A 12,900-nucleotide genomic window follows, 5' to 3' on the forward strand; every position below is an offset into this window, starting at 1 on the left:
AGTTTGTATGCTCTGTTTTGAGGTTTTCTTTAGAACTATTTGGAAATGTTAATGATGTTTCATGATTTGTTTTTATAGTGAATGACAAAATGATTTTTAGTGGCATAGAGTCAAGTTTCATATAATAGGCATGCTCATTTTGTTGTTTTTTATCTTGATTAGATCAACAGACATGATAATTTTAAATAGAGAGTGGGCTGGGTGTAATTTGCTCTATATTTTTGGTACCGTTCTTCTCATAATATTTAAGGAGCTATGATAATTTCATGTTATGATTAGAATGAAGTAATGTAAATGTATTAGTTAGAGTAAGTTGGTATTTGAATTGATTAAGGATAATGAGAAGAGCATGAAAAGAGCATTTATGTGTTTCAAGAATTTGATATGGATGTATTTTTAGACAGCAACATAACTATTGATGTTATAAATTGGTAATAATGAAACTGTTGGAGTTAAAAGCTTTGTGTTATGTTAAGCTTATTCTCAAGTTACTAGTTGTTATTCAAGGTTAATATTTATATTTAAATATATTATATAGGGTGTGATATCCAGTTGGAGGTGAGTCGCTTAAATTGGATTAGAAATCTCATCAGTTGCAAGAGGATGTTTATTATGATAACTCAGAATGCAAATATGCCTGGATTGTTATAACCTGTTATAAAGACGGGTGTGTGTGTGTTAATTTGATGATAGTTTAACATGAGTATTTGAAGATTCATATAGATCATTATCTAAGGTAGATGTTGTCTGTATGGACGTTTGGTTATGTACTTATGATAATTGAATACCTTGGACAAAATGACGATAAAATGAATTAAATGATGCATGATTAATAAATTGAAATTATGATGTAATCAATCTTTTCGTGATAAAGGTTATTGTGTGTCACCTATGATATACTTAACTGATTTAGTGTTCTGTAGGAAATTGGCATTAGTATTTCTATGTTTAATGAGGTTCATAAAATGTCTCACATTTTATTGCATTACTCAAAATATATGTTAAGATAAAAGGGGCTTTGGTATATAAATAGATTGTCATAGACGTGGGCACGCCCATTACTTAGCTTTTCATAGTGGCATTTGTGTCACAAGCCTTATGATTTAACGAGTTTAGATATATGGGTTCAAGTCATAATAGTACAGACCCAAGGTTTAACCTTTATCAGATTTTACACATTCAAATTTCATATTCTGATCCTCATATAGTTCAGTTCCTTGTACATTTGAACTGCCATATACTTACAAATTGATTTCATTTTAAAACATTATATAGTGTTTTATGCCTATAAATTAATATTTATTTTATTTTACTGCCTTTTAATTATTCAAGTGACTGATGGTGATTTCCTTTTTTATGTATGTTTTAACAATGGTAGCATATGTAATCATGTCTTAGAGATCTTATAAGGTTTCGTTCCCAACTATGTCTTGATGATTTTATAAACATATAGCATAGCTCCACACATGGTTCATTTCTTAGGGCTCATTGCTTTGAATTTGATGATGTCATCGTATGAAATTTTTCATCTTTTATTTATTAGAATCAAGCATTCGGTTTGCTGTCCATGAAGTGTAGTTATTCAATATTAATTTTGAGGTCAATATCTTTAAATCATTATTTTACTTTTGCTACACAATATAGAAACTTTTTTATCTTGCTTTGTCACTATTGGATTTTGTACAAGTTGAATAATACTATGTTTATTCTGTGGAGGAAGGTTTAGACTGAATTTTCAATTTGATACACATTTACTACACTTTTGATTGAGAACAAAAAGTTATAAATTGTTGTTGGACTGATTGTATGTTAAGTGATAAAGTATACTTCATGTTTAAAAGATATGATAATAACTCATAGCAGACTTTTCTCTTTATTGAGCCCAGTTTTCCCCTACTTCAGCCTTTTCGTTTGAGCATAGTTTTACCCCATTGTCACCTCTGTTTCAACACAGATTTTGCCCACAAATCTGTCCATGTTTCACCTCTGTTTCAGCACAGATTCTGCCCCACGAATCTGTCCAGGTTTCATCCACAGAATCTGCCCATGTTTGAGCACAATTTCAACACAGAATCTGTTTATATTGGAGGCACAATTTCAGCACAGAATCTGTCCATATTCGAGCACATTTTTCAATACAGAATCTGTCCTTGTTTGAACCTAGTTTTAGCCCCAAAATCTGTCCATATTTCACCTATGAATCTGTCACAGATTCTGCCCCAAAATCTGTCCATATTTCACCTATGAATCTGTCACAGATTCTGCCCCAAAATCTGTCCCAATTCTTGCCCGGTTCAGCCCACAAAATCTGTCCCAATTCTTGCCCGGTTTAGCCCATGAAATTTGTCCCATTTCATGCTCAGTTTTTTGCATAAAATCTGTTCATATTTCAACTCAGTTTTTGCACTGAAATCTATTCACAAATCACTCCAGTTTTGCACAAGTTCAGTCCACGATTCAATCCCCGTTCTGTAAGATATAAGGCCAACCCATTTTTATTTTTTTTTGAAAGCCAAGGCTGTTTCCCTCCTCTGGCACTGAGATTCTGTCTGGAACTTGGGGGCCTTACCCTTATAAAAAGTTTTTATGGTATTTTAAAAAGAGGGTTCTATACTTATACTTGTCAATGAACACTCTCTTGCTCCATCATTTCCATGACCTCATTAGCTCGCAAAAAGAACCCACCTCTCACAAAGCTATGCAACAATGCGTCCAAAAGCTCCTGGTCAAACTTAATTGAGCTGGAATGGAAAGCACTTTCATTTCTCCTCACAGCTCAATTACCTTCAAATATTTTCCCTCAAGAGCAGCATACCCAGTGACCAGCGAATGAAATGTCTGTGCATTAGGCTGGTGCCCCAAAGCCTTCATTTTCTTTAGAGCCTTCTCAGCATCTTGCATCAATCTCTTCTTAGAAGTGGATCACATTGTTCCAATCATGAACACCGCAATACACGTCCTCTCTTTCTTTGATTTCGTCCAATAGCTTACCCATCAAGCCCGCCTCACCACTTGCCGCATACCCTTTCACTATCATCTCGAATTCATGGTAACCAAATTTTGATCAGCAGTATACAAACCTTGTGTAGTTTCGACTTATGACTATTGCAGCCCTTAGAATTTAATATTTCCAAAGTGAACTTTAAATGGAAAATATTGAATCAAAATGTCATTTGATGATCATTAAAGCATTCACTTGGGAAATTATCTACCCATCATTTTTTTTAGTTGACTGAATTCTAGAGGCAAGTTATTGTATATGGGATTTCATGATATACTATTCTCTATAAGATATAGCATAGAGTTTGTATTTTCTATTGAGTTAAAGTTAATTATATCATTTAATGGGAAAATGAAATTTTGTTTATCTGTAATAAATTTTATCATGCAGTGCTAATTGTGATATGCTTGTAATGACTTATTTTGTTGTGATCAGTTGAGTTTGACTTTCGATAAAGCTTGATTGTCTTGTGGTCATATATAAGAATTTTCTTTAAGTAGTATTGAATATAAGGAAATTGTATTTTTTTTAGGGAATCAGATTTTATATTAGCACTCAAATCATGATCTCATAGTTGCTGGATAACATGAAATCTATGGAAGCCTATAGGGTGGTAACTGTGATATTACACTGATAAAAGTATCATATATATTCAAATCTCTTTAATTGTAATGTTAATAATAATGTAATTGAATCTTAAAGTGTCAATATTGTTAAAATTCGAGTTATTTTCCCATCTTGAGAGGACTTACTTAGTCCAAGTAGCGCTCCTCTCTATTGTATAGTTAGACTTACTTAGTTTTTTTTTTTTAAAAGCCCTTGTGCCTCAGGTTTCCGTCCTCCTTGTAAGGGCAATGAAGGCGTTAGCCCAAGCCCATCTTTAGGGGACTCGTTTAGTCCAAGTAGTTTTTCCTTCTTTCTTTTAGTAGGCTAGCTTAGCCTTTTAAGTGCGTTTGGGCGTTGGGCATTAGTAGCCCAAACCCATCTATAGGGGACTTGCTTAGTCCCAATAGGGTTTTCCCTATTTATTTAGAAACTTTTTTCTAATCTTTTAGATGATAGCTTCTCCTTTTCATTGTTTAAGTGACGAAAGAGTCATTTAGAGCGTATCCTTGAGAAGTTTACCTTAGCAAAAGAGTACTCATAGGAGGCATGACTTGCCTCATTTGTGGAGTCCTTATTTAGAGACAAGCCTTGTCTCATTTAGGGAGTTCCTCTTTTAGGAGGTTTACTCAACCTCATGTTAGTGTCTTTCTCATTTCTAGAGCGAGTCTTTGACTCATTCGCCTTCCTGTATAGAGCAATAGAGAATTTTGGACTCGTTGGCTTCTCATTTAGAATTGGTTATCCTGCATGTTAGGAATTCGCCCGTAGCCTTTTAGTTTGTCTTTAGATAGAAGTTTATCATTTAAGTTGCTTTTACCTGCTAGGGTTCTTAGATCATTTTCATTGTTCTTGAGATGTTTGTTTACTTGTTTGTGGATTGTTACAAATTATTTTGAGTTACTAGTTTGTTGGTTTGGGGTTTCCCCTTTACCCTAAGGGTTTTACCCTAGGGTGTTACTTTGTGTGTTCCTTTTGGTATTTGACCAAGAGGGTGAAAACATTTAAAATTTTAAAATCCATAAAACCATTGAAATCTTAGAATCTCAAGAACATTGAAATCATTTAAAATCACAAAAAAATTAGAAAATTGAAACCTAAAAACAATTGAATATTTTAAAATTCAAAAAAAAAAAAAAAAAAAACATTTAAATATCATTTCATGTGTTTCTATAATCTGTTGGAAATTTAATACTTTTCTTTCATACTAAGTTTTGAATTAGGGTTCGAAGACGGTAATAAATGGACTGTTCAGGTGAGACTATCTTGAAAGCTTATCATACTCATTCTTTATTTAAATAAATTGTTTAATTGAAGAAGGAAATCAGATGACTACTCTATTCGATATTATCGACATGAGTACTGTCTGATTTCAAGGCGGTTTGTAAGAATATTATTATATGTGTATTGAAATCAGATGATTACTTTGGCATCATCTGGTTTCGCTGAGTCCCCGTATTGGGGTTTGTGGTTGGCATTGAAGTGTTTGATATTGTTTTACTTTATTAGGCTATCCAGCGGCTGGTCTGGACTAATTAATGTTGTTTATCATTTTATGATTGCTATTCTTACAGATTGTGCGCTTTTTAGTTATAAATCATACTTTGCTAATACTTGATTTGTTTTTTTTTTTATAATAATTAAATGGAAACTTGAGATTACCTGGTAGCCTTTTTCTTCTCTTTAGTTGTCGTTGCTCTTATTTGTCTTAGACTAGCACAGTCTCATTAGAGCTTGGCCTTTTGAGGTCCTTTCTTTTTCCTTGCCTTTGGCATTTGATTACTTGATTTAGGGGTTTCCCCTGTTTGCCCTAGGGTTTGGCCCTAAGGTTTTGCTTTGTATTTTCCCTTAGGTCTTTGACCAAAAGGGTAAAAACTCTTTAAAAACTTTAAAAACATTGTAAAAAGTTTTAAAATCCAAAAACTTTGAATATTTTAAAACTCAAAAACATTAGAAATTTAAAACATCAAAAACATTTGAAAAACATTAAAAAGCCATTAAATCATTTGGAGTGTTTGCTTTTAGTGATAGCAGTTAGGAGAGTTCGATTCGAACTACGTTGGCTTGATCCTCTCTCACGAGGTACGTAGTGCAGCTTGGGATCCATATCCCAAGTCCAGCCAAACCTTTAAAAATAAATTTGTCAAACCTTCAAAAAAAATACAAAGCTTCTTCAAAACCTTTTTAAAAGATCTTCCTCTAGAGTTGGGAGTCTGTCCTAGCTGTTTAGTGTGTTCTAGAGTTAGGAGTCTGTCTTGATTTGTATTGATATGGTGTGTCCTGTCGTGTGAGTGTCCCTAGAGTTAGAAGGCCTCGAGTCGATCGGTTAGACATTTAGTCGAACCGATGGCTAGACTAGGCATATAGTCAACCTTTGTTTTCCTTAGGAAACGCAGCCTAGTTACACATAGGTTGTAGGAACCATCTGCATTAGCCTAGGGCTAATCTGCATTTAGTTAGGGCATATAGGGTGTCCTAAAATTCACAATTCACTGGAACTTAAATAATCGTATAAGAAACTTTAATAACTGGTCCGGTCTTTTAGATCGAGTCTAAGATAGAGGGCTAGGTGTCTTAGGCATCATAGCTTAGAATAGGTCATTCGAACTACGTTGACTCCGATTCTTCCTGAGGCCGGGATACGTAGAGCAGCTGGGATGGACGGCCATCTTGGTCCGAGTCAAGTCGCATTAGAGTTAGGACTTGTCTTGTCCTGTCATATATAGGTTTGACTTGTGTTTTATGTTTTGATGTGTTTTCTTACTTTCTTGTACTGATACTATACCTTTAGCTGTAGCTTGCATGTGTATGTCTACCAGAACTTAGACACCCATTAGACATGTCACCCATAACTTAGCTTTGCTTAGGTGACACATTTTTTTATTTATTTTGTATGCTTATTTCTTTATCCTCAGGAAATGCATGCTTAGGTAGACGATTCCTGAGGATTGTTCCCAATTCACATGATTTTCGCCCGAAACTCTTTGAGGTTAATAATAAATGGCATAAGAGACCAAGTGCTTGCACTTGGACGAATTGGGGGTGCTCTCAGACCTTCTCCATTCGTAATCAGGCACGGACCCATATATATTTTTGGTTATCCATGGTATACAGAGCATATTTTTGTTTAAAGGATCCATGGCCGTATACCGTGGATGGCGACTCTGAGTTTGTTTAGGTACGTTTCGAATCCGGATTTGTTCCCGAATTGAAAGGTATCTCTTTTATATCGCCACTCGTGCTATGCTATGAGGGTGGCATTCGTTTCGAGAGTTCCCTGGTAGAGCTCTCCTTCACACGTGGATGATCCAGATGGTGTTAGGGACCCGTTCCCTCGCCGCCTATCTCGGATCGGGGTCCACAGGCTGGCGACTCTGCTGGGGATGTTCTTGAAACGTTGCCTAACTCTGTTAAAATGCCATTTGTTACTAACTTTGAGGAATTTTTGGCTAAAATCATTGTAAATGGGAATTTAATCGCTTAGAATCCAGGGGCACCAAATAGATGTTTAAAACAAGGGATTCACACACTGCACGGCATACATCATTTTGTTTTTATTTTTGCTCTTATTTGATTTTATTATTATTGGCTCCATGGGATAGATACAGTACATGCCAGATGGGATGTCATTACCCTGCTGGGATTGTTGTATCTATTACCAAGCTATGCGCCGGTGCTGCAGACGTAAACACTAGGCGTACTTGTGTTTACAGCAGCCGATGAGCAATGAAGCATACTATGTATAACACTAGGCGTACTTGTGTTATACATGTTAAGTATGGATCATAAGCATAGTACCCGATATATTGAGTTCGGAGCTCTACTTTCATTTTACATATATTATGTACATGAATATATTTGCTGGCTTAGTGAAACCCAATTAGGATCTGCATGTGTTTATATATATTGTATCCATATAAGGACGAACATGTGTTTCTCACACATGTTGGAGCCTAGATTTAGGAGCCATGTCCTATTCATAGACTATTGTAGTTCACTTTATGTGACTACAGCGCGGTCCTAGTACACTCACATGTTTGTCTGGAGTCAAGTGTCTTGACTCTATGGGATCATATTTTAGGGCTGGTGCCCCTGGTTAGGATATATATGTATATATCTTATATATTGATTATCAGATTAGGGCCTACTCTTTAGTGAGGTTTCCTTGTCTAATCTAATTAGTCATATCAATCCGTTTTTCAAATCTAGACCCGACCAGTGGCCTTACTTGCCCCTCTCATGGTCGTGGCCTATCTTTTGCTCTTCTCATTGAGATTTTGTCCATATATCTCTTGATTATAAGATCAGGACCTACTTTCTAGTAGAGATTTCTGGCTTGAATCAGTCCGTCTTGTTTATCCTTTGAACCGGGGACCTCTAGTGTTTATCCATCTCTCAGATCTAAACCTGGCTAGTGACTTATACATGTCACACTCATAGCTACGGTTTATTCTTTGACCCAGTGATGATAAATTTCACCTGTTTTATTCTTCAAATTCAAACCTCATTTATCCATTCTTTTGTTGTGTCATTCATATTTTGTATATATTAATCAAATTTTTGCTTGTTTTGTCTTTAGATATGGTCGACAGTTTGTCTACTGTCTCTATGACCATAGTCTATCATTGTTGATCTCCTTGATCATACATTTTTGACATCCATCTTCCAGATTTAGATCCGGTCTATGATCTACTCTTGTCATTTTGTGACCGCGGTCTTGTTTCTGAGTTTCTGATCATCTTTGATCATCATTGGAACATTCGATGTCACCAATTGTATCATTCTTATGTTTGATCATTAAGTTTATCTCTAATCTTTGATTATTCCAAGTTATCTTCATTCCCTCATTATCCCTTCATATCTTTGTGTCAGGTCTGATTATGGCGAACATTTTGTTGGATAACTGGATAGCCGATGCAATTAAAGCTCTTCCGCGTGAACAGTCACAGAGAAATATGGCTGATCATTTCATCAATTCGTTCACTCATTTGAACAGTCGGGATATAAATTGGAAGTTTCTCCAAGCAGCCGCTGGACTTTGGGATCCTGTTCTTCATGTATTCAAATTTGGTCGTTTTGAACTCTGTCCCATATTTGAGGATTGGTGTGCCCTGCTAGAGCTCCCATCTGAGGGACTCTGGATCAAACCTTCAAGGATAGAATCTCCTCATAATCTGTTTTGCAAACTATTCAAAAATGAAACTGTGGATGCTCTGCCGTGTCTAACGGATAAGTGCGTAAAAATTCAAGACTTGATTAAGCTCTTTTCCAAAAACGTCGATCCTACTAATTCTCGTTTTCAAGATTGTCGACGTAGCGCTTTAATCTTTATGGTCTTCGCACGACACGTTCTTCGCGGAAACTCCCACGTTGCATCTTTGACCCTATTAAGAGTGGTAGATCAGATTAATGAGGGGAGGAATCCTATACCCACCATGTTAGCAGAGACCTTCTTGGGACTAGATCTTATTGCTTCCCAAGAGATCAAAGACAATTTTTGTGGGTGTGTAAAGTTGTTGTATGTCTGGCTTGGTGAAAAACTTCAATTTCTTCAGCGACAAAACCAAAATCCGTATACCCTGAAAAATTTCCGTACATGGAAACCAATCGCCAATCAACCTCAGTCTATTGATGAATGGCGCAATTGGTTACAACATGTAGAGTGGAACCAGTTTCGTTGGGTGAGTCATTCGTGCTTCCAAATTTTCACTAGCACTTACCCACATCCGTTTGTTTACCTCATGGGTCTTGAGAAATCATCTTTTTATGCACCCATGAGATTTCTCCATCAGGTTACGGGAATTTTATGTCCTCCCGGAGCTGTAGTCCCTCCTCTTTGTGAAGATCTCACTCCTGATCTTATCAGATCCATTGTGGCTGCTTGGGGAAACAAAAATATGGAAAGAAGGTTCAGTTTATCATCCCAAGCCCGACGTGATGAAATATTGGAAGAGCCTGCAAGCAGGAGGGCTCGGATTGAAGAGTCTTGAAATTTCATATCTGTTTGGATTATCTTGATTTTTTGTATTTCCTTTTTATTTGTCAATCTTCTTATCCAAATTGTGATCAGAGATTCGTATTGTCATATGTTGTAATCACAATTCAAATTTTATCAATGAAAGTGTGTTTGTTTTTCTCTTATCTTTATTTGCTCAGAATGTCTTATTTCACTCATCATTCATTTAATCTAATATGTTAATTTCCATTCAGGATTCTGAAAGAGAGCAACCATCGCTCCATCAAAAGAAAACCAGTCCAAACCTACCTGGTCTAGATCTTCCTCTGTTTCTAGACTTGTCCGTCATTTTGACTCACCTATATCATCCAGAGAATCTTTATCCCCTACCTTTGAGTTATCTAACTCATCTGAGTCTGACCAAATGGCTGATATAACTGATCCCATGATGGTCATTCAAGAAATGTTGAGAAACATGTCTCGAGATATCTCGGGATTGAAAGAAGAAATGGCCGTGTTAAAATCCCAAAGCACTGACAAGAGCTCTACTTCTAGAGCGCCTGTCGTCCAGCCTGCTCCTTCTGCATTTCCTGCTCCCAATAGACCTCATGTTCCTGCTGAGGAGATTGACCTAGACGAGGGCCAATATGCTGAAGAGTATTGTGCTCCGCAGACAAATAGGGAGAATGAGTTATTCAATATGTGTCAGAAGATGGCCAAGGACATTGAAAACATGAAGTTCCAGGGGCCGAAAAGATTCGACATTTCTGAATACTTTGAGACTCCTACTGTTACTTTGCCGCCGAAGTTCAAAGCACCAGATTATGATAGATATGATGGCACTGGGTGCCCCAGAAACCATGTCAGATGGTTCATAACCCTCTCTCAGCAGCACGGGTTGAGCCGTGAACAAATGGCTCAGCTATTTCCCATGTCTCTCATAGGAATAGCTAAGAAGTGGTTTCTGAGGTTAAAGCCGGAAGAAACAAGGTCTTTGGATGATATATCGAACTTGTTTGTTGAACAATTTTCGATGGAGGAAGGGATTGAGATAACGAAGAGAGACCTGAAGCAGCTAAAGCAAGGTCCTCAGGAGACTTTCACGTTGTTTATCAGGCGCTGGAGGCGCAAGTCTGCACAGTTGAGTCAGAGGATGCCCGAGGAAGATCAGATCAAGTTAGTGATCAAGAGTCTGTCTCCGCAATACTTCCATTTCATAGCACCCCAACACTATCCCAGTTTTGATCATTTGATAAAAACTGGCACCCAGACGGAGGATGCTATAGCTAAGGGGCTCAGGGCAAAGGCACTGTCTGATGTGCGGGAAGGCAAGAGGCCTATGGCCCCACCTAAAGAAGTTCATGCAGTGAACTATTTCAAGCCGGCTTTCAGACCAGAGGTCAAGGCTGTCGCTGAGGTGGCTAGACCAGTAAGAAAAAATGTTTTCAGGCAATTCGATCCTCTCCCTTATCCTTTACCGATGATATTGAAAAAGCTGGTGAGGGACAAAAAGATAAAGCTTCCGGATCTGAAACCTGTGCCAAATCCATTACCACCATACTGGAGGCTGGATCAGCATTGTGAATATCACAGGAATTCTGGTCATCTAACTGAAAATTGCCTCGCCTTGAAGCATGCAATTCAAAATCTGATTGATAAAGATGAGCTCTCAGTTAAAGGGCCGAATATTACTCAGAATCCTCTCCCGAATCATCGTGCTGCTCCTCCTCCTACAGCAAATGCCATCTTTCGTGATGAGCCCATTCTTGATCCATCTACCCTTATATGTGCTATCATGACAGATAACACATATGTTTTGGAGTTTGACGAGGAAGAACTTCAAGATGTGAAAGGGAAGCAGCCCTATATATTGTCATTCAGTGACTTAGAGATTGCTGAGTCCTCTTCGTCTCAGTCGTATACCTCTCATTATGGTGATATGGGGAAAGAAGGGAAGACTCCATATGTTTTGGAAATGGATGACTTCCAGCAAGAAGATGTCAGAATTCCTTACGTTTTGAGTATGGATGACGATGAATTGTTGCTGTTAGATGATCAATGTGACGAGATGCGTCACATGACCAGAGGAGGGCGAGTCTTTAAACCTCCTGAGTTGAGCGCTGACAATCCGGCAGAGATTGCAAGAGCTGTTGATGGCCAGAGGCAGAATCGGTTCGTGGTGAATGAAGAAGATGATAATCTTCTGAAGCAGTTGAAGAAAACCCAAGCAAATATTTCTGTTTGGGGACTTTTGATGTCATCTTCGAAGCACCGGAAAGTGGTGTTGAAAGAGTTAAATTCTGCTCAAGTGTCTGTTGAAATAACTCCCGACGAGCTTGTCGGCATAGTTTCCATGTCTAAAGCGGCGAAAACTCTATCATTTACAGACAGCGATTTGCCACCCGAAGGGAAAGATCATGCGAAAGCCCTCAGAATAACTGTTATTTGCAACAAGAAGAAGGTACCTGAAGTCCTTGTCGATAATGGGTCTGCACTGAACGTATGCCCCTTAAGCACAGCAACTACCTTGGGTTTTGGACCTGAAAGCTTCATTCCTTCAGATCAGGGTATCTTGGCCTATGATGGGACTAGGCGGGATGTAATAGGGACCTTAATAACTGAAGTGCAAATAGGTGGAGAGGAATTCGATATTGAGTTCCAAGTTCTTGATATTAGGGCCTCCTTTCTGTTGTTGATCGGTCGCCCATGGTTACATAAGGTTGGAGCTGTCCCATCCACCTTACATCAGAAATTGAAATTCATTCTGAACCATAAGGTGATTACTGTTAAAGGAGACCCGGATTTGGAAGTGGGTCAAATTTCGCAGGAATTGACCCTGGGAAAAGAAGGAGATATTAGTTTGACTGGTTTCTCTTTAGAAGTGGCGACTATAACCGTTAAAGAAGCGATGAATGAAGAGATTTTCTTTTTGAGCAGTACAAATTCCAATGTAGTCAGGATGATACGTCTACAGGGCTATATCCCAGGGGCAGGACTTGGCAGATACCATCAGGGTATGACTGAGTGGCCAGTATTCAAGACCTTTAATGGTTTATTTGGACTTGGGTATGAACCAACCAAGGCAGAGGTCAAAGAAATGAAGCGATATATGATGAAATGGGCAGAGTCTCGTCGCAAAGGTTTGGACTTGCCGATGGGGCCATTTGATTTAAGGATGAATGGGCGTTTCCGTAAGGAAGGAGCAAATTTTCCTTTCTGTGGCTTTACTGAAACCTGGATAGACGAGTCTACTGGGCAGAGACTTCCTGGGTTAGAAATTTTCTTTGATTGTGATTTGGATGATGAGCCGATAAGTTTGCAGACCGCTGAAATAGACTGA

General features: G+C 37.9%; 1 protein-coding gene across 1 annotated transcript; it reads left to right on the forward strand.

Moving 5' to 3' along the window:
• The first annotated feature begins 9,984 nt into the window (after positions 1 to 9,984).
• LOC143885850 (uncharacterized) lies at positions 9,985 to 12,900 on the forward strand. Its single transcript, XM_077389901.1, has 2 exons — positions 9,985 to 11,739; positions 11,830 to 12,900. Exons 1-2 carry the CDS (start codon positions 9,985 to 9,987, stop codon positions 12,898 to 12,900), a joined length of 2,826 nt encoding a protein of 941 aa, XP_077246016.1.

The sequence above is a fragment of the Tasmannia lanceolata genome, unplaced genomic scaffold (genome assembly GCF_043159265.1).
Source record: "Tasmannia lanceolata isolate RefF3 unplaced genomic scaffold, GAP_Taslan_0.1 ptg000011l, whole genome shotgun sequence".
NCBI lineage: Eukaryota > Viridiplantae > Streptophyta > Magnoliopsida > Canellales > Winteraceae > Tasmannia > Tasmannia lanceolata.